Source organism: Clinocottus analis, unplaced genomic scaffold, assembly GCF_023055335.1.
Source record: "Clinocottus analis isolate CAN_PGR_092001 unplaced genomic scaffold, fCliAna1.0.p SCAF_13, whole genome shotgun sequence".
NCBI classification, from domain to species: domain Eukaryota; kingdom Metazoa; phylum Chordata; class Actinopteri; order Perciformes; family Cottidae; genus Clinocottus; species Clinocottus analis.
The window spans coordinates 5,590,905-5,612,804 of NW_027175854.1; the positions used below are offsets into that span (position 1 = coordinate 5,590,905).

Sequence of the window (21,900 nt, forward strand, 5' to 3'; positions counted from 1 at the left end):
GCGAAGCAGCGAACCCGACTATTGGCAGACGTGACTGAGAAACATCGGGAGTAACGTTACATGAAGCCGACTGTTAACTTCAGGCTCTGTCGGTTTACGTCAGGTAAAGATGACTACCTCGGGGTCCTTGGATAGAGTGGAACTCTGTGAAAGCCTCTTGACATGGGTAGGTCATAAAATGTGAAGTTTTTTATTTTTTTTATTTTTATTTTTCACTGACAGACAGTTCTCTGGCGCCGGGGCGACGCTAGCTAGCATCCGGAGCTATACGTCTAGCTCGACGGGCTAGCGGGGTGTAACGTTAGCAGGCTCACGTTGGTTACGTACACAGGCCAGCTGTTTGCTGCTTTAGCTGCTGATGTGTCGCTTGCTAGCTTCCAGCAAAGCTTTCCCCCGGCCGTGAACATAACACTGGTTCTAGACTTGTGCTGTCAGGTATTTAGCTAGCTCAACTTTGCAATGTCGTGTGTTGTGACGGCGGGATCTAGCGGCAGAAACGCTGGCCTTGTTGTGGTCCATCGCTTTCTTAGTGAAGTCTTTTCCCCTCTCCTCTGTGTTGAGGATACAACGTTTCAGCTCGGTGTCTGCTTTTTAGTCTGACATTCCTGCCATTGTTGACCCACGCATCGAGTCCGAGCTCCCTCGCCCTCATTCCTCTTGATCATAAACGTCAAAGACAGGCTCAGATTTCTAACGGGACTCTAAATAGTTCTAGTTAAAACCTGAAAACGGATGTGGAAAAGGGGCATCAGATTGTAGGATCACATGACACGGATTGTAGCATGTTTGCATTGTTGACAAAAACAAAGTCTATAATCTCTAAACTGAAATGTAGACTTTTAGACAAGGACAAAACAATATACTGTCACTGACTACTCATGTATGACGCTTATGTTGTGCACAGAATTATGAATGGATCGGCTGACATCATCGGCTGGAAACTGTGCATATAGGTGCTTCCATGTTTACACCATCTACTGGCTTCAATGTCAGTAGTGCATGCTGACAAAGATTTGTTTTTAATTTGAGCTCAGTACAACTTGCTTGTACTCCTGCATAGTCAAGTGGTCAGTTCCATGTCACACAATCACACTTGAAATCAATTTGTAAGTTCTCTGTAGTGAAATTGAGGGAAAGGGCCTTTCAAACTTGTGTGTTTGTGTAATGTGACATGTGCATTCATCACTGACTCCTCATCCTCTTGTTGTCACAGCTTGTCTTAGGTACAGCAACTCAGAGTTGCCTTTCTTCATGCTCCTATAATGATGTGGCTGTCAAGCATTCCCCACATACCTGTTAACTGTGAAGTCACAGCACTGAGTATGACCGACTTTTATAAAAGCGCATGAGGCGGTACCTCTTACGCCATAGCAGAAGCCTCAGTATTAAGTCAATGTAATTATATGATTGTAGTTCATTTGGTTTGAATGCCAAAGTAATGACGAAATAGTATATTTGGGATGGAACATTTATGATTTCAAGTTCTCAGGGTGGCCCTAGCTGCATTAATATCTCACAATTTCAGTTACATACACATGCTAAAATATGTATTTTCACGAGGTGTAATAATAATTAATTGACAACTGTATTCATGCATTTCTCACAAATGTGCCCTTTAATGATATAACCAAATGCAATTTCTTGGAAAGAATCTTGTCTGATGTGTATGGCTCACTTGTGCATTGCACAGAGTATGCACTGGATCACACATCACCAAAGCAACTAGGTGCATTGCTTGCATTTTATTGTCTTGGCTGTTTTGATCATATATAATATGCTTTAGAGGGAAGAGTATTTGCTTCATCATTTGTACTATTCGTGTGACATGTGTGTTTTCCACAGATAGATTGTCTCCTTTCCAACTGTTTCCGCAAACTCTTAGGCGTGGGCTTCCTTTTTTTGATATCAGTCCGCCCTGTTTTGTATGTCAATATTGTAGTTAAGCCAATTTTTTTAACGCTTTTATTCTTATTATTTTGTATTTCTTGGGTCTGTTTTTTCAAAAATGAAAACATACTCTTTTGTAATAGATAATAAATCCATTTTACGCTACATTTTTGATGTTTATTTTCTGTTTCACAGCCCGTTTTGTGGTAGCACGCTTTTGTGTGCTACCACAAAATGGTTGTCATACCGTGAGTTATTGTGCATGTGACTCGTTTTAGGTCTTGTACACTGTCAGACATGAACTTCTTTCAGTTAAACTCAATGACGCTCTTTTATTTACCCTTTAAGCAGATTGATACGGATGATGCGATCAAAGCAGACTGAATGTAATCGGGGAACATGAGCAAATCTTGTTGAACCAGAACCTCAAAATCCCTCAGATCACATGCTGCTTTGTATCCAGATTAATTGGTTTTCAATTATCACATTGCAGCTCTCACACAAAGATTGGGCATTAGGAGGACCTTAAGACGCTGTGCAGATAAAATAGTGCAATATGGTACGTGGCATATGCTGCTTGACCTGGGTTGTGCTGTTTCAGTGAACAGCTACTGGTTCAGATGGTTATTGCTACGAACTTTAAAGGAAACTATTAAGTAGTAGTAATTAACTAATAATAATGCAAATGTGACTTACAAAAAAAGCATTATTTCAGTAACTGAACACCAATCTTTGTAGTTTGTTTTTCTTATACTTTATAAAGTGTTCAGTGTACACCCTCAATTCCTGGAATCCCAAATTTGTAAAATGTGTGTCTAAAACATGCCTGGTGTGCACAAACACAGGAGTAAACGCACATGCAGTATTGTTTAGTTCTGACTTTGACTTTAGCACTATTTACATATCACTGATGCTACAATGTTTACTTATCACTAAAATATCACAAATAAGGAATCCTGATTAGCATTCAAGGCAATACAGTAATTGAAACAGCTGGCAAAAGGGGTCTCCTTTCACAGGTGGCCAGTGCCTGCACAATGTCCCATGCAGCATAAAAGAACTCACCAGCACTACTCCACTGTGGCTTTTCAAGAGGCATCACATGAGCATACATTCTGTTAAAAAGCTTTGTAATCCAGTGGTATGTATACCACAGGTTTGTTGACCTGACATGCAGTCGAGCATTTGGAGCTGTGGCAATGAGAACCTATTTCTGCCTGGGAACAATAGTTTAGGGTGTAAAAATAGAGCCCCGTCAAAGTACGTTGGTCAGTCGGTCTACAAAATGCAACAGATCTGGATGTGTTGGACCTTAACACATACATTGTTTGATTTAATTATATAGTGTTAGCCTGTCATCTGTCTTGTGACAGTGACCCACCCAGTCTAATGTATATTTCTGTCTTATGTAGTGCTGTTTACTTGTTTGTAATACAGCGTTTTCACTGGTCTGAAACCAATTTGAAATCAATATTTTTGATTACCAACAATTTTATCACTACTCCATGTATTCTAATATTTAATAAAATCTCACTTTTCAGTATTGTGGTGTCAGCTAAACTCAGGAAGTCAGCATGTGACCCACTCTATGAGACAATTTAGTTTTACAGGAATGGTGTAGACTTGTCGTATACATTTAAGGTTGCAGTTTCAATGTGGCAGGGTAATTGGAGTGGGTCAGGTTTTCTCAGTCTCACTGGTAACCCATGTTATTTAATCGGGGTGATTGTTTTGTGTTGGCTATGGGCCGGAGGTTGGCTTTAGCTGCAACCTCTCTACTACTACACAGAGAAGCTATCTTATTAGTGCTTGGCTACTGGGGAAAAAAAGTGATAGCTAGTTAGTGAAAATAGGAATAATAATATAGATGCTCGAGGGGGTCATCTGGTTGAAAAGTCAGTCATTTGAAAGCTTTCATACATACAGTCAATCAGGAGCAATGTAGTACAACTTTGAGTGGAGGTTCCTATAAGTCGATCTCATGCAGAGGTTCACTTCATGTCCAACTGTGAATCAAAATTAAAAAAGCAGTCTAAAGCATTTTAGGAACATTAAAAAAAAACATTTAAGTTGTTTGAATGTATGAAATGATTAGTGTGTTGTTTTGAGTGTCATGTTTACCTCGTGCCATTTGACGTGTGTCTTTGATTATTTACAGTGTCAAATGTCTTCTTGTTTACTGACCTCTGTCTCTGCTAATAAGGGATATTATTGGGCTCTGAGAAGTGTTGCTTCATGTGTTAGACCTATGGATTGATTGTAGGAATAACAAAAGAAAAAATACAGCACAGTGAATTCACTTGTCCATTTACAATCAGTTTAAAACAGATACTCACATTACAGCCACACAGTAATTGGAGATGTTCTTCTGACATCATCTTTATTTTAAGAAATGTTCTACAGCCAGTATCTTAATATTAGGGAAGACGACACCAAGCAAATGGCATATGATTGCCAACACTTGCACAATACAATATTTAAAAAGAAATCTTAATGAATTAAATGTCAAACACAATGACAGATGAAAATATATCAGAATGCATTAACGTCCAGTGGGAGGCTCACTGAAAGTGCTCTGCTCACTTCATGTCTTTTCATGTGAAGCCGGTCAGCAGGTGATTCAACTTGTGTTGCTAGGCGGTCTCGCAGGCAATTTGCTGATGTCTTGTTTGTCGCCCTCTGCTCTTGATAAATCTGTGACTCAGGGCTTGAGCGTTGCACGACGAGCCACGTAATGAAACGTGAGCCCAATGGAACGAGACGTGCAGGCGGAATTTGAACCTCGTCATTTTCTTTCTGTCAGAATTCCAACATTCCTGCTCTCAATTTCCCTCTCCTTTGGCATGTGGACAGAAACAAATATTCTCTTGTGTCTGGGCAAAACAGACTTTGAGCCTGCTGGAAAAGTGATGAAGAAGGATATAAAGGAAGGAAAGGGAACAATGACTTTGCCAAGTGAGGGGAAAAAAAGGATCTGGAAAAAAGAGAGATAGAGTTGATGAAAGAGAAACTAAGCAAGAAGGATACACAAAGTAGAGGAAGATTGAGTGGAGGCAGTATTTGTGAGCTGCACACTTGTGACTGGTGTCAGGCCTTCAGGGTGCTACTGTGGAAAAATACCATCAAAATACCATTTTCCTAACTTGCTTCCTCAAGTGAAATGTTTGTTGACATTTTACTCCCGGTGCACTTGACTGCATCGTTTTCTGCTGTCAGCACTCAACAGGTGTCTGTCTGTTTGTTTAGATTCAGACATTTGGAGTGGAGGCTCCATGCAAGACGGTAGAAGACCTGACAAGCGGTATTGTCATGGCTCAAGCTCTGCAGAAAATGTAAGTTTTCATCTTCAAGGTGTCGAAGAAAATGCATCTTTCTAAGAAGACCTCTCTTTTTACGGTGTTTTACACTGTTGGTGGCAGGTTGTGTTATTCCTGAGCAGAGTCATATGTTATAAGAAAATATACCAGGATGTACTGTAAAGATAATTTTCACTAATAGGTAAACATTGAACAATTCAGTAGGACTGTCAGCCTTTTCCTCATTAAGTTAAGCCCTAATTTCTTTTCCATCTGCATCTTCTAGAGATTTAGTGTATTTCAATGACGCTTGGATCAGTAGAGTCAAACCAGAGGTTGGGGACAACTGGAGGTTGAAGGTAAGAATACTTTAGTGTGTGTGTGTTTCATCTTTTGTTCATTTTTTTTCTCCCTATTAGCAGATGACAAGTTTAAATTAATAGTCTGTTTATCCAGAAAGCCATCATTATTTGTTGGTACTGTATAGGTATATCAGTAATATTTCTATTCAAGGAATACCGCGACATAAGTTCTTTCTTGTTTTAGATCAGCAATCTCAAGAAAGTGATGAAGGGTGTCCTCGACTATAACCAGGAGGTAAGAAGAATCTACTGTCTTCATTTAGATTTCATCAGTACCCAGCATCCAATTTACAGAAGCTGACGTGTTGCGAGTAGAGAAAAGTCGAGACTGCAAACACTACCCTTAACCCCTTTAGCACAACACAGACCACGAACATCCAGTTTTTATATTTTGATTTTTAAAATGCCTTTTGTGCTCGTCTAGATCCTCGGTCAGCACATTAACGACTTCACACTGCCCGACATCAACCTTATTGGGGAGCACTCTGACGCAGCAGAACTTGGGAGGATGCTTCAACTTATACTGGGCTGTGCTGTCAACTGTGAACAGAAACAAGGTACACATCCCGTGCTCTGTTCGGGAACATGTGTGCGAAAACGGTTTCAAAACAATGTGCATCACCAAATGACTCGGAGGCTTGAATTTTCCCCACACATTATTTTGTGTATTTCTCCAGAATACATCCAGACCATAATGATGATGGAGGAGTCGGTGCAGCATGTTGTCATGACGGCCATCCAAGAGGTGAACGATCATCCTTTTTAATAACAATTGATAAACGATGAGAAAAAGGTGGGATTGGGACGGCTGATGGTGCTCCTGTGGCCGTCAATTGTGCAATGCTGCCTTATTTTGCATATTTTCTGAGACTATTAGCATTTATGTTAATGTGTTTTTGTGTTCTTAATTCTTATTGGAATCTTCTTCTTTTTACCTTAAATTAGTGTAATTATGTGTGTAAGGAGGACCTAACAAAATAAGCTTTTCATTGTACGGAGTAACTGTCTGTTATCTGTGCATATTATAATAAAAATATCTTGAATCTTGAATCTTCTTTCAACCCTGAACCTATTTTTGTTTGTTTCTGCAGCTAATGAGTAAAGAGACTCCAGTGATGGGAGGAGGTGACTCATATGTGGACCTAGACAGACAGGTATGGAGACGATAAAACCTCACTGTGGTGTTTTTTATAGCCATCAAAATGCTCTCAGATGAGACATATTTCAAGTTTGAAGGTACCTGGTTTGTATTGAATCGACTTATATTTAAAGGTAAACGATTGAACATTCACACATCAAAGTCTTTGAACTCGCACACAGACGTTACACACAAAGTTACAATAAAACTTGACCCAGATCTCTTCCTCAGCCAATGTTACACCCGCCTCCTTTTTGACCACAGACCTGTGAAACAGCTGGATGTTTAAAAAAAAGTCAGCAGAAGCTCTGTGCTATTGAGCAATCATTGATGTGTACAAACTACCTCATAAAAACATCTCTCATTGTTATTTGTGGTAAATGTATTTGTTTTGTCCTTGATCCAACATCTCCTTGAGGTTATACATGTTTGTTTCTTTAGACTCAGCTGAGTAAACTAAATTGTGTGGAAATTAAACAATATCTGCCAGGTTTTTATTCTTTTTTCTTTGGTTTCTCAGCTGAAGAAGACTGCGGAGGAGCTGAATGATGCTTTGTCTACCAAGGAAGAGATTGGCCAGAGGTGTCGTGAGCTTGACATGCAGGTTGGTTTTCTGCACTTTCAATCCCCAATGATTTAGGCTGGTCGACTGCTGGTTTTAGAGCTCATCATAGCACAGTGTTCAGGAACTCCAATCCCGAGGCCGAATGGCCGAAGTGGGCCTGGCGAGGTTGTATAGGTCAGTTAGTTATCACAATAGCACACTATTAAAAGGTGTTAATAATGTGTGAATAATTGACATTAATAATATTGGATTACATTGTTCGAAGCTGCCCTTATTATGAGAGGACTATTCAGTCGATGTCTTCATATAACGACCAAAGTGTGAACCATATTAGTATTGTTAGGTGTGGTTAAGATAGCTGTTGCATGTCAAGCATTGCTCATTAGCCTCAAGCAATTATAATTGTGCAATAATGATGCAATTTGAAACTGAAAAGCTGCGTGAGCACTTATGTACAGTAACTGTATAATTTGCTGGAACATATTTATTCAAATAACTCACTTTAATTCATTTTTGTTGCCTTATTTTGTAACTCTTTTAACTATCTTAGTGATTGTGTCGTACTTTTTACAGATAGTTTTTGTTTACACTTTAAAAGCAGCTCCTTTTTTTGCATAATTTCACTGTAAAACATCTGACTGGACTTTCCTATACGTACTTCAAAATTTCCTGATCAGATTGTTTGATTTAGCAAGTAACAGTGACAAAATAATTAACACACTTTGTGTATCTATTTTCAAAGCAAATTATCACAATGAACATATTTATTTACATTTACTTACTGAAGACACAACTATTGCAGATGAAATGGAGCTGTGATTTAAAGGGTTACCTGCTCTCCTGTCTTAAATCGGTTTCCTCTTATTTCCTGACTATTGCATCACTGTGTGCCTTGCTTTAAAGGCCCTCCGTGTCCAGGAGGAGCGTGATAGACTGAGGTTAGACTTTAATGAGCTAGAAGAGAGGGTAAATCCAAACTTTCTTTTCTTTCTGTCGCTTTTTTTTTCCATCTCCATGATGTGTGTGGTGTGTCTAATAGTCCTGGGGTTTCTTTCAGTCTGCTTGCACCAGCATCCCCTTTGGAATCCAGCTCCCCCTTGCACTAATTATCTGTGCATGCGTGTTTGTGCACACGTATACACATGGTCCTCATGGGGCACGCCAGCCACAACTGAAGTCTGGTGTGGGTGTGTCAGTTGTCACCCTTTCCCTAATTATCCTTTGCCTTTTTACCCTTGTGTGTTTCATTGCTCTCCCACAGCAATAGCAGTAAGGGGGAATCCCAGGAAGGAGTCTTCTCTTGGCCAAACTGTTAAATATATGTAAAATATCACACATACTGTGTAGTATTATTGTGTGATGTAACCATTTTTTCCTGAATGGAAAAAGTGCACACCAACAACCTTTTTATCAAAATAAAAAAAGGACTTTGGTCAGCAGCAACATTGCTCGTACTGTAACTCAATACCTGTAACTCAACTACGTATGTTTTTAGAAACGTTTCCTGTTTTTCTGATCAAAGCTCTTATGGGATCTATACTTGTTGCAGTGGGAGCATTTTTTTGTAACACTTTTGCAAGTTCTCCAGGACGACTTTAACAAAAGTGTTACCGACACGTAAATGGAATATATTTTACACGTGGAGCACATTAAGCGTGATGGCTTTCCTTTTAAAGTCCCAATACATATTGCCTATTGACTTGATCCTGACTTATTTATACAGGGTTGAGAAATTTAGATATGTGGTAATTGTTTAATCCTTTCAGGCCAGGTAATTAGACAATTTGAAAATAATCCTCCTTATTCATCTTACAAATATGTTTCTATCTCCTCTTAACAAACATATAAAGACCAGTTATTTTGTTTTGAGATGCAACAGGCGTAGTAATGAATTACTATCATTAGTGACACATTTACAACCAGGAATCTGCTTCTGCTTTGCTTTGTGTGGAGTTTGATTCCCTCTCTATCATATTGAGAAGGCAACATCAAACCATATGTAGCCCTCTTTGCTATGTTGGAGTTTGTTGGTTTGCCCCGTTGGAGTGTTTTTTTGATGTGTGCTTGCTTTATTACCGGAAGCGGTGCTGCAGTATGATGACCTAATGGATTGAATGCTGTCAAGAAGTCAAGTAGTTTGAGAGATACATTTTGACGAACTAACTTATTTTCCTTCTCTGCTTCTCTTCTCTCGCCATCTTCAACATTCCATCCCTCTATCATTCTCTACAACACCTGTGTTCCCTTCTCTCTCTCTCTCCTCCACACCACCCTTTTTTATTGCGCTTCCTTCTTTTTTTTTCTATTTCCTTTTCTCCAAATCCCTTTCTCTCACTGCTGGGCACATATCTTGCTGCCCTTTCTGGTTCTCTTTTTGCATACCTATTCTTTGCCCTCCTCGCATCCCTTCCACAGGTGGCAGCCCTGCAAGAGGAGAAGAGCAGTCTCCTTGCAGAAAACCAGGTCCTGATGGAGAGACTTAACCAGTCTGACTCCATAGAGGATATAAACAGCCCTGCAGGACGTAGACACCTGCAGCTGCAGACGCAACTGGAGCAACTACAGGAAGAAACTTTCAGGTGTGTAGTTGATAGAAGAAGAGACATTTTGTCAAATAAAAAGTGAGATTTGAATTGACTGATGCTGATGTCAAAACCTGATTTTTAAAGATGATTACTGCTAATTCTGTTTAGGTTGGAGGCATCAAAAGATGACTACCGGATCCGTTGTGAAGAGCTCGATAAAGAGCTTGTGGATGTAAAGTCACAGAATGAAGAGCTTGCGTCTCTGGCTGATGAAGCACAGTCGCTCAAGGACGAGATGGATGTCCTCAGGTAAGAAGGGGGTGCGAAATCTTGGCTCTCAACACACTGAGATTACTGGAATAAAGCAAACCAAACTCAAGAGATTCCAAATGCCAAATGGAAATAAAATGAGTCAAACAAAGGAGAGGAAGCAAGACAAATAATGTTTTACTGAACCACTTTCCTGTTGTTTCAGACTTCTTTCCTTCTTTCTAAATTTAACATCACTAATGTAAAGTGCCGGTTGTTTCCTCTTCAGGCATTCGTCAGACAAAGTGTCAAAGCTGGAGGGCACAGTGGAACATTACAAGAAGAAACTGGAGGACATGGGACTTCTCAGGAGACAGGTACCCAGATGACAGACGGTAGCAATAACTTAATGCCTTCATTTTGCCATGAGCTCTAACAAATCTTCTGACAAATTATCACTCAGTGTATAGTTTCAATCAGTATCTTTTTTTGGTGTTATTCTAACAAATTGCAATATTTGAATTTCCAAATTACCAACGAATAAAGTTGACATGTCTGTCGTTTTTTTTCCCAGAATAAGCTTTTGGAGGAGAAGAACACGTTGTTGATGCAGAGCACTGTCAGTTTGGAAGAAGAGCTACGAAAGGCGAATGCAACCAAGGGCCAGCTGGAGACCTACAAGAGACAGGTAAGCATCCAATAGTCATGTTGACTCACTGAGAATGATCATTATCTACATGGCCTGTGGCTTGCCGAGGTACCCCAAGTAAATCTGTTATTGTTTAATACTCACACAAATATATATATATATATATTTGTATATTTTAAGATATAATGTATTTCCCTTATCTGCCCTTTCTCTGCACAGGTAGTTGAACTTCAGAACAGGCTGTCAGAAGAATCTAAAAAGGCCGACAAGATGGAGTTTGAATACAAACGCGTCAAAGAGAAAGTGGACTCCCTCCAAAAAGAAAAAGATGTACGTACAATTCATTTTACTAATACTAGAAGTGGTACTGTTTATTTATCAGTATTGTTTATACTCTGCAAAAAGATGAATATAAAATATTCAGAGATATCCCACCCTACATTTTCTCGGTCGTATTTCATAAATGGAATCAGTCTGCCTAAATTTGTAAATGAAACATTTTGTTCTACAAGTAGGAATAAGTTAAGACCAAAGGTTGTGCATAACTTTCAAATACTGCAGTTTAAAAATTTACCAAAGTGTGCACTGTCTCTACTTGATTGACAGAGTAATTATTTTTGGCACATGGAGACATTCATTGCAAACCCTGCACTATTTCTCATCATATTTTCAATATAACTCCTTCACACACTTTTCTCCCTCTGTAGCGTATGCGTACGGAGAGAGACTCTCTGAAGGAGACCATTGAAGAGCTACATTGTGTACAAGCCCAGGAGGGACAGCTCACATCAGGTAAAATCAAAAATATCAAGAGCGGCTAAATACTAATAGCTGCGCTCGTCCTTTCTTCAGCAAAATATAATCTACTTGGTCAAGCTGGTTTCACCCTGTATTCACAGTACCATCTGTTTGTTATAGGCTTGTTCCCGATGGTCAGCAACGACGGCTCTGACTCCCTGGCTGCTGAGATCACCACCCCAGAGATCCGGTATGCCGTTTGAACCCCACGGTTTAAATCTCTGGAGTAATTTGAAATAGAGTATATGTAAATAGTAAAGTATTTGTATTTGCTTTTGTGAGGTTTTGGACACTGTTTATTGCAGCCAATGTTGCAACTTGCGTGCTAGACACACATCAGAAGATGGAAGATAAGATTTGAGAGATGCTTTGCAATGCGGAGAGCCCTCGAGTGTGCGTGTGTGTGTGTTGCTATTATTCAATCTGTAGCCAGATGGTTTCTGGTCGGCTTCCTTTTGCTCTCTGCTGCTTTAAAAGAACCGTCTCTGAAGTGACTTATATAATACTTGGGTGTGAGTTGCATCAGCCTGACTGCTGCTTTCCAAGAGGGCTGGGTTTTCTGCTGGCACCATACTGTGCCTGGATTTTTTTGTGAACCAAAATAAATATGGTTCACTTTGAAATCCTCTAAAAAGCTTCTAATGGAAGAAACACCCAGTCCAGACTAATTATTACCCTCTGGAGGTGAAGTAAAATAAAAACTGTTGTGGCCTGAGGTGATGTCATATCCTGCAAGTTTTCGGAAGTTAAATGTTGCAACAGCAGTGTTTCATGTGAGATATCTAAAGAGAATAACTGTGGTTGAAATACAAAATTGATGATTCATACTTGCTTGTGATTGTCGGTTCAGCATCCAACAGTGAGTGTGAATACTGAACCAGGCTGTGCCTTTTTTAGACACATTCAACCTGTTGCTTTCATGAGCAGCGTCTGGGGTTGATTCCTGCCCTTCAGTTTCCTTGAAACCTCGACCAATAGAATTCCAGTCAGGCCACTGTAATATTTTCCCAAGGAGCTGTATCAAAACCTCTTCTTAAGTCTTCTTTTGCCTTCCCTGACTCGACCTTTTGCGAGCCAGCATTTGTTAGTCCATCTGGAAACATTTAGTCAGTCTGCCAGTTGGAAAGGAGTCAGCAGCCACACCCTAAAAACAAGATATGTTATGTCTAGGATCTGTCTTTTGATAATGTTGAGCACCGTCTGTCTCCTGGCTTCTATCTGTTAGGTGGAAAGTATCTAAAGTATCTTTGCCCGTCTTTCCTCATTTACAGTTTTGTATTAACTGAGTACAAAGTTTGACATCAGTCAAATCAGTTGGGGGAACAGAGCTAGTGGGCATCTCAAAGTATATACAGTATATTTATAATTTTAAGGGTTCATTGTCGGTCAGTCTGACAGCCCACCACTTGTAATATTACAGCCACAATACAGTCGTTGCTCTAAATATTTTAGTATTAACGACTAGACCGAACCAGCAGATGGGATTGCATCTGTTTGCATGACATGTGTATGTTGAGTTTCCCAATTGCTAATAAAATTATAATTTCGCACGTTATTTTTACTAATGCTGCACAGTTGGTGCCAAATAGTAACTACAGAGAACAACGCATGCTGAAATGTGTTTGTTCTCACCGGTGGTCCTTCGTTTATCTTTAGCCATGATGGTATAATATTTGATTTAAATGATATTGAGGTAAATATTCATTATGGGTTGTGACAGGTGTAAGTGGTCGTTTCAACTATGTTTGAGCAATGTTGTTTGAAATTAATACTTGCTTCTGTCCAATGTGTTGTTCCAGAGAACATCTGATTCGTCTTCAGCACGAGAACAAGATGCTGAAGCTAGCCCAGGAGGGATCGGACAATGAGAAGATTGCACTGCTGCAGAGTCTCCTGGAGGATGCCAACAGAAGAAAGAATGAACTGGAGACAGAAAACAGGTCAGCAGAGAGCCTAGGAGCCTTCGGGGCAAAAGCAAACAAACTGGAGGCTGAATTATGTTTTATATTTGCCTAAAAAAACACAATTAAATTGTTCTTTGCCCTGCTTAGTATCTTTTGTTGTGTTTGTATAGTTTTGAGAGCCACACTTTCAGCATGGGCTGCCTGTGTTGGTTTTATTTATTCATGTATTGTATTGTATGTCCCCCGTGACATTTTCTTTGTCGATACTGGAATTTTCCGAGAGCGACCCTTTAGTCAGCAGCCTGCCTCCCTGCTCATTGCTGTCAAAACGTTCTTGTCAAATTTGGTGTTTTGTGTTTTGTTATTTATCCAGGTTAATCAATCAGCGCCTGATGGAGGAGCAGGGTCAGGTGGAGGAGCTACATAAGAATCTTCAAGAACAGGGCTCCAAAGCAGATGATGTAAGTAATGACGTGTTTGTTCTGGAGACGTAACTCTGATACCTGTTGGAATGTTGACAACAAGCAAAGATTACCATCAAAACACACTTAAACAAAAATGTTCAACAAGACTGCAGTCCAGCGCTCCTCCTGAAGGCTCACAGCTTTACATTTTTATTTTAAAAAGTCACATTTAAAAAGGGAAAAGGCCAAAGGAGTGCCGTTAACATAATTAACCATCTGTCTTTTTGATAAAAACTAAACAGAACACATACTTTTGTTATTTTTAGATAGAGTTTATAAAAACAAGCATTTCTTTTTTTCAAATGTAGCCAGGCAAGAAAGTTGACAGATTATCTCGATTATTGCCTCTCAGTGAAATATTCTCATTATTTTCTTTTCAAATAATGCTTCCACTCACAGACTATAGTAAGTATAACTTTGTGATTCCTGACCAGTTCCCTCTCATAGACCATTCAGTTCTCTCAAGATGTTAGCTTTTTGACTTTGTGAAACGAATGGGTAACAACTCACAATGTGACACATTTTCACATAATGAGGCTCTAATGTTGTGTTGGTATACATACTGTATACACTTTGCAAATAAAATCACTTCATGCATTTATTTCACTAAGTTGCTGCACTAAAGTAGTAGTTAGTTTCCCAGCTAGGTTTGGAGATCCTGCAGATCTCGTTTTCCTGTTAGAAATGGAGGAAAGGTATCTGTAATTAGTTATTTGGTTTCTTCTCTGTGTAGATTTTTCTCCTCTCTAGAAACCCAAGTTTCCTCTTTCCTAAAATGATTTTTAAATGTAAGAATATAAACGTTTGATACCACATGATAACATTACCCAAACATGTTATGATCTCCTCTTCCCTCTGGTGGATGAAAAGGGAAGTGTGCAAGGTTTTGTTATATTGTGGTGCCTTTTGGTCCTTTTGCATTCATCCAACACAAAAGACTCTTTGAATGTTTCAAGTCTTTTTTATCTTGTATTATAAGTTGTATCTGTGGGTTTTGTAGTTTGGAATATATTGTTTTAAAACATATTCTTGATGTTCTCTTCCTTGTATCCAGTCTTCCATCCTGAAGAAGAAATATGAGGAGCACATGTAAGTTTTACAAACCCAGACATGCTGACATACAAACAACTTGATTTAAAATGTTCTTTTCATTTAGTCCTGGGATGCTAAATATGAAATATTCCACAAAACTAGGTCTGAAAAAACATTTTGTACATGCTTTTGTGCTCTTCATCAGGGAGAAATTACGAGAGTTGAACAACGAGTTACTGAAGAAGAACGCCCTCATCGACGAAATGGAGCCCAAATACAACACCAGCTGTGAGTTTGAATTCTCAATGTGTGAAATGCAGTTGAAGCCTGATGACCTCTCCTCTTTTAACCGTTCTTTTCATTTTTAAATTTAATGTGTGACATGTGCTACAGAAACACTGAGACGTCTTCTTTTTTTTTCAATGCATACTCATCGCAAAGGCCAAATAAGTTCAACAAAATCACTTTTATGTTGTTTCCTCTCAGCCCAACGAGTGGAGGAGCTTGAAGACGCCTTGAAGAAGAAAGATGAAGACATGAAGCAGATGGAGGAGAGATATAAGAAATACCTGGAAAAAGCCAAGAGTGTGAGTTTATTTATAGCTGAACTCTTTTTTGCAGGTTGCATTGTAACCAGTGATCGCTTGCTGCAGGTCAACTAGAAAGTGTATGTGATGCGATTGAATATGTTGGCTCCAGGTGATCCGGACCCTAGACCCCAAGCAGAACCAGGGTTCAGGTCCCGAAGTCCAGGCCCTTAAGAACCAGCTGCAGGAGAAGGACAGGATGTTGCACTCATTGGAGGTAATAACGTATGAGAGTTGGATGATCCGGTAAGGAAAGCGGTGGACTCTGCAGCTTATTAACCAGTCACCTTAGAGATGAGCAGGAACTGGAGAAGGATGCATGTTTAATAAAAAAAGAACCGGCATTGAGCAGTTTTTGTGTGTTTTTTTATGTTTTCTCCAAACAGAAAGAGATGGACAAGACAAAAACCCAGAGAGATTACGAGGAGAAACTGATCGTGTCTGCCTGGTACAATATGGTAAGAAAGACCTGAACAGTGACTCGTGGACTAGTGTCCTGTTTCTCCAGAAATGATTTGTGGTCAATTATTCCTTTTCCTGAACATAGCATTCCAGCCACATGTATTTACCTGTGAATTTGAATGCTTTGAGTGTTTTTTCTTATATGCATGAAATTCATCATTATTTACAAGTCATGCAAGAACGCCTTTTAACCACCAGAGGGAAGCATAGGCCTATATATAGTTGTAAAAAGAAAATGACATGTCCTCCGTTAAACATTTGATCAGCTGCTGTTAATGTTCACAAGTTGTTAGATGAGAACTAATATTGTGTTTGGGCTCAACTCTGATGGCCGCTGAGTCTCTGGTGACCTCCACTATGTGTCATGCTCCTGAATAAGCTCTGGTTTTTGATTTTCCATGTACTCGCTCTCTTGTTCTACTGATGAAGTCCATTGAGGGCAAAAATAAGACTTCTTCTGTATCTTATTCTCAGGGCATGTCGCTGCAGAAGAAAGCGGCTGAAGACAGACTCGCCAACACCGGTTCTGGTCAGTCCTTCTTGGCCCGCCAGAGACAAGCCACAAGCACACGCCGCTCCTACCCAGGCCACGTCCAGCCAGCTACCGCAAGGTAGATGGCAGCACGGCAAACAAATAATGCGACAAACTACCATACAAATCCCCTAAACTTACCCACAATAGATGTGCCTTTCTTTTTTTTTTTTTTGAGGCACACTATTTGCATTCATTTCTAATGGACGTTCTTGTTTTCCTATATTCCGTCTATTGATTTTCTTTTTTTTCTTCTTGATCAGATCCATGAGGTAGAGATGCCAGGCAAGGCTGTCCAAAATCTCGCACCACTTTTTTATTTTCTTTTTTTCCACTCACAAAGCATATTTGTGAGACCTGTCTAACCCTGACTGCTGTGATGCCAGGCTCCACCCCTTTAAACACCCCAGCATATTCCATAGGGTCTGACCCCAAGCATCCTCTCTTCCTCCCTCTCCACCACTGACCTTCCTCAACCTGTGCTCTGTGGCAAACCGTTGTCAGGCAGGTAATTTTGACCCTGAGGTAGAGAAGAATTCAAAGTTCCTGTTATTTCTGTTTCATGGAACCGCTTTTGCCCGTTCATGCCGTATTCACGCACATCTCTGTCTTCATCGTGTTTCTCGTCTGGCGTCGACAGACTCTCTGTCCTGCGTTTATCGGTTTTAACTCTTATGATGTAGCTTTCAGCAGGCGACAGCAATTCTCATTTACATGTGTTCAACATTTTTAATTTTGTTTTGCAAATGGAAATAAGTTGCTCTTCTGCCGTGTCATTATAATTTCCGTAATCTTTTACATTTAGAGGCAATATTGAGCAACAAATGCATAGGAAGATGTATAGTCGCCTCATTTCATGTAAATGTTCAATTATCTTGCTTTTGGGGTTAATAATCTCTTATAGGACTTCATAATTTGGAGAAAAACACGTCACTGTCAGCTGATAACAGTGCAGCAATAATTGTGAATGGTCATTTCTGATTCAGCTGTTGCAGTTTCGTCAGAAGTTGCAATGCTCAGCGAGGTAGATTGTGTCTACATAACTGTGTAGACTGGTTTTCATTATCTTTCTTAAGGAGCCATCGTCAAGCAGACTGGGAAATGCATCAGTTCATATAGTTTTAGGTTCACCAGCATTTAGCCGGTTGTCTCAGATGACACCTGACGTGCCATAGCGTTACATTTCAGAACATGCGCCACAGTGTTCGGTCGACGGACATGCACGGACGTGAATGTGTTAAAGGAATAGTCGTGACATGGTTTTAGATGGTGGGATTGGGTCTTGGTTTGCAGATCGCTCTTTCTACTAATGAGTCAACAAAGAGGAGGTGTTAAAACGGTGTCACTCATTGAAGCTCCGTTCCATATCGCTTGGGAATCGATTGATTACTATCGTAGTGGAAAGGTTGTTTAGGGTGTTTTTGAAAAGTACACAGCGCTTCCCATGTCACTTTAAACAAATCTTGAATAGGTATGCCTGTTCCTGTCCTTTCTTCAACCCATTTATTCTTCCACTCTGTTAACCTTGTCATTGTTTTTAAGCCACATCCCGAATAATCTATCATTAACACAATGGACTTCCTTTTTATTTTAGAAGCCTTGGAATTGACCCTGTTCGTTCATTTGTTTGTGTATGTGTTTAGATCAAGGCGTAGAATCTCAAGCTAACAAACCCCGCCGGCTGACCGTTGTCTCTCTCTTTCCTCCCTCAACAGCAATGTCACTGCATGACTGGCACTTCACTGACCTGGCCTCGCCTTCAGTGGCGCGGTCTGCGTATCTTTGGCCTACGCTGCCCTCCCTCCCCCGCGGGCAGGGCTAGACTGAGGCGCACGATGCATGAACTACCTGCCTGCCTACTGTTTGCATGACTTTGCATTGACTCGAGTCTGCGAATAACCAGCACACCAGTAACAGCATGAGAACTAACAACCCTCTGCCGTGGCATGCATCGTAACCCCAAGACCAGCTCAAGGAGGCCAGAAACTAAACGCCTTTCCCGGCCTTCCAGCTCCTCGCTCCTCGTGTTCTCCTGCTCTTTGTTACCCTCTCCATTCCCCTCCACCTCTCCTCCCTCCACTCACTCTTCGTGGACGTGCCTGCTTGTGCTTCCACGCTGCATCAAGTCTGTTACACTTCAATTTATGTTACAAACACCAAGGACAGGGGCAGGATATAGCAGCTTAGTCTGTCAATTAAGCAGTCCATCTACAAATATGCCTTTTCTGTCATGTGTAACTTGACTCCTCCAGGATACCTCAATAACATATTTCCACATATCTGTCTCTATGTATGGGAGATAAATATTTGAGAGGTGTAGCCTGCAAATCAGTCTCCATAACAAAAAGCGCTCCCCTTTAAACTTCTAGGTGTGGTTCTGCCCTGCCTCTCCTCAACATGTTGCTAGATGGCGTCTTAGAAGTGGTTTTACCTCAAGCAGTAATCAGTACAACAAGGAGAGCGTGCAGGACATTACTGTGATGTCCTGCACATGTTTAGACAGATTGCATAGGATGGCAAAATAAGTGTTTTAAAATGAATAACATTGTTACAAATATTCTTTTTTTTATGGGATAAAGCCCTCATTAAGGCGACTTATAACTTTTTTTCCAATGGAATTTACTGCCCTCATGGCATCAATCTCTCCATAAAATCTTCTTTAATGCACATGTATACAGTGGTTGTAGTTGACTACTATGTTGTCTGTTATTTGTCTAAGTAACACAAAACTGGTCGAACTGAGCCAAAAAGCAAGAGCCTCTAAAAACGGTGGAAATGTTTTATACATTGTACCATCAAACATGAATGCAAATCTAATAGAATATTTTCCTGACAAAAATAAGCAAATGAAAGCGTACGTTAGCTCTTGCAGGCTAATGTAAAGTGCATTCAATTCGTTGACTGGAAATTTTTAACTTATATTAGACACAAAGGACACTATCAGAAATAAGAAACCTAAATGTGGTCTTGCTGCAAGACATACTGTACACTGTGTGTAGCTTTTCTTTAATCTCTTTTATAAGTGTTTTATTTTATTTTCAGATCATATTATAGGTATGTGGACAATTAGGGTGAGAGACTTAAAAAAACACCTGGAGCTAAAGATATATGCATATTTTAGGCATAAGTGCATACATGGGTGAATCCTCCAATTGGAGTGCCTTTGTTTAAAATATATTTTAAAAAACAGACTGGTCGCTCTTTTTATGACTAAAGATGGCGAGACATACCACCTTTCTTTTTAAAGACCAGTTTTTTTGTGTTATTTGAAAACAATACTTTTAAATCTCATATGCATACATTAAGTAATACTTAATGAGGGCTTTTCTTCTCTGTACTTTGACCTATTTTACTTATAGCTGTATTATTGTGTAACCTTGGTTTAATTCATGCCGTGCATTTTTATCTTGATAGCTTATTTATTCTTTCGGCGCTTGTACAGCAGTGTTACATTCTTTTTTTTTCTTTTTTTTTAAAATATCAGTAGTATTATTATATCACCACTTGTACTGTTACAATGGAGTGAAGTTTCCATACGAGATCGCGATACTGTTACATACTTGTCTTATGCAACAAAAGGAGGAAATACTGTTTGTCTCCATGTAATGAAAATGACGGTTATTACTAACTGTCATCGGAGTGTCAGAGAAACACAGAGAACATTGTGAAGGTTCCACTTACCTCCAGTCTTTTCAGGAAGAGGAGTCTCTTAGAAAACAAGTCATTTTTGAAACGGAATGTTTTCTTATCAACAAAAGAAAGCACATTTGTACACTTTTAATTCACTGAACGGTTACTGTGACCCTACAAAATGATCATTAGTGTTTCTAGCGACGGCAACAAAGACGGAGGCCACGTCTGGGATCCGGCTCATTAGATGTTAAGCATGCATGTGTAACTGCATCAACAATTATTTGAGCTCAGATGTTTGATTAACTTGATCAAATTAGATTCTACATTCAGCCATCAAATAAATTAGTTTTCCCAGAGGGAGCGGTGGTGACAGGGTGTGTAGTTTCCGTATGATTTCAGTTGCAAAGCAAAAGCGTGATGTTTTGTCTAGTTCGCTACTTGTTTCTGTCCAATTCTGTGTTTTGGAAACCACTTGCCATTAACATCCAGCTGTAAGTTATATTACACAGAACTCTTTTAACCGTCCATCCTCATGAGTCATTGGTTTGGGAAGAAATCTGTATATAATGGAACACATCCACATTGGGGTTGACCTGTTTAAAATCATATCAGGGATGTTGGGGAAACAGTTTCTGTTTTTTCATAACCCCTGAGAGAAAGCATATGATGTTCTCTTTTATCCCCATTCAAGTCAGCCACTGTAATTTATCGTTATGTGTCTGTGTACTGGCAAATAATGAAATACTATGGGTAAAGATTATTACAGTAATAACCTGAGAAAACCAGCTAGTTTGTGACAATTTACTTCTGAATAAAGAAGGAAAGGTGACATTTTGATTTACTGTTTAATGCAAAGGCCCCAAATCATTTTCTAATAATTTTTTTGAGAACAAAATGAGAAAGATTGCAGTATTCAAAACCCGGTCATAACGTGGTGTTTTACTTGCATGCCGAAGCTCGTGCTGCCTGACGAGCAGCACGAGGCTGTTCGCCGGCAGCGTCGCGTCACTACGCCTGCAATGTTTGCTGTATTTTTTTACTCATTGGAACAACGTTTCTTTACATATTGAAGTAGCAAATAACCTTCCATTTGCCAAGTTTTATATTGCTTGTATACAAACACACTATGTACATACTAAATGTGTGCAGCGCGAGAGGAGGTGTCTGGCTATTTGAGAATGAGAACGTACAACTTATGTCAAGTTAGATGGATTTCATTCAGCATCTGTCCGATCAGGACCTATTGATGAAAATGTGCTTCCTACACTGCAAAACTTGGAACTTACATTGTAAATAAAGCTTGTATAAAACCGTCCGGGTCTCTGTTCTTCATCATTTTTACAAATCATGACAAGTATTATGCAATCTGACACCACACACACACCCATAGCGTCTGCTTTCAATGGTCCACTTTATTCAAGGTAGGCCACAATTAGGCTGGTGACATAAATTAATCCTTCACCACAAATTCAATTGTTTGCACACAAGATTGATTGATATCTGTATATCAGCAGTGACGAACCAACAGGCAGGTAGCACCTGAATGCAGCGCCCCTTGGCCTGATGGAGCTTTAGCTGACCTGCCCGGAGCAGCACCTTTTGCTTCTTGTGTATGAACTTTATTGGCATACACGCTGCTCAAACCACTGGATGAAAATACATCTCCAGAATGATGAAGAAAATATACAAAAATATTTTTCCAACGCTACACCTGCTTTGGAATCGCAACATAGATGGCCGCGTGCCACCTGGATAAGAAACGGAGTTGTTAAGAAGAGCCAGTCATTTTTACCCCAGGAGGATACATATCTATATTT

General features: G+C 39.8%; 1 protein-coding gene across 4 annotated transcripts; it reads left to right on the plus strand.

Annotated features, from left to right (window-relative positions):
• Positions 1-34: 34 nt before the first annotated feature.
• Positions 35-21,397, plus strand: hook3 (hook microtubule-tethering protein 3). Of its 4 annotated transcripts, none has more exons than XM_068574022.1 (25): positions 35-166; positions 5,134-5,219; positions 5,470-5,542; positions 5,730-5,780; positions 5,970-6,102; positions 6,223-6,290; positions 6,637-6,699; positions 7,204-7,287; positions 8,152-8,214; positions 9,664-9,827; positions 9,942-10,082; positions 10,312-10,399; positions 10,597-10,710; positions 10,891-11,001; positions 11,379-11,463; positions 11,590-11,659; positions 13,269-13,409; positions 13,747-13,834; positions 14,892-14,926; positions 15,075-15,157; positions 15,356-15,456; positions 15,569-15,673; positions 15,843-15,914; positions 16,393-16,529; positions 16,714-21,397. In XM_068574022.1, the coding sequence occupies exons 1-25, from the start codon at positions 110-112 to the stop codon at positions 16,724-16,726; spliced, it is 2,226 nt and encodes a 741-aa protein (XP_068430123.1). In that variant the 5' UTR covers positions 35-109; the 3' UTR covers positions 16,727-21,397. The 4 variants fall into 4 exon arrangements, with proteins under 4 accessions (XP_068430123.1, XP_068430122.1, XP_068430124.1 ...); XM_068574021.1 differs by having other exon boundaries at positions 18,166-21,397; XM_068574023.1 differs by lacking the exon at positions 8,152-8,214 and having other exon boundaries at positions 18,166-21,397.
• Positions 21,398-21,900: the final 503 nt, after the last annotated feature.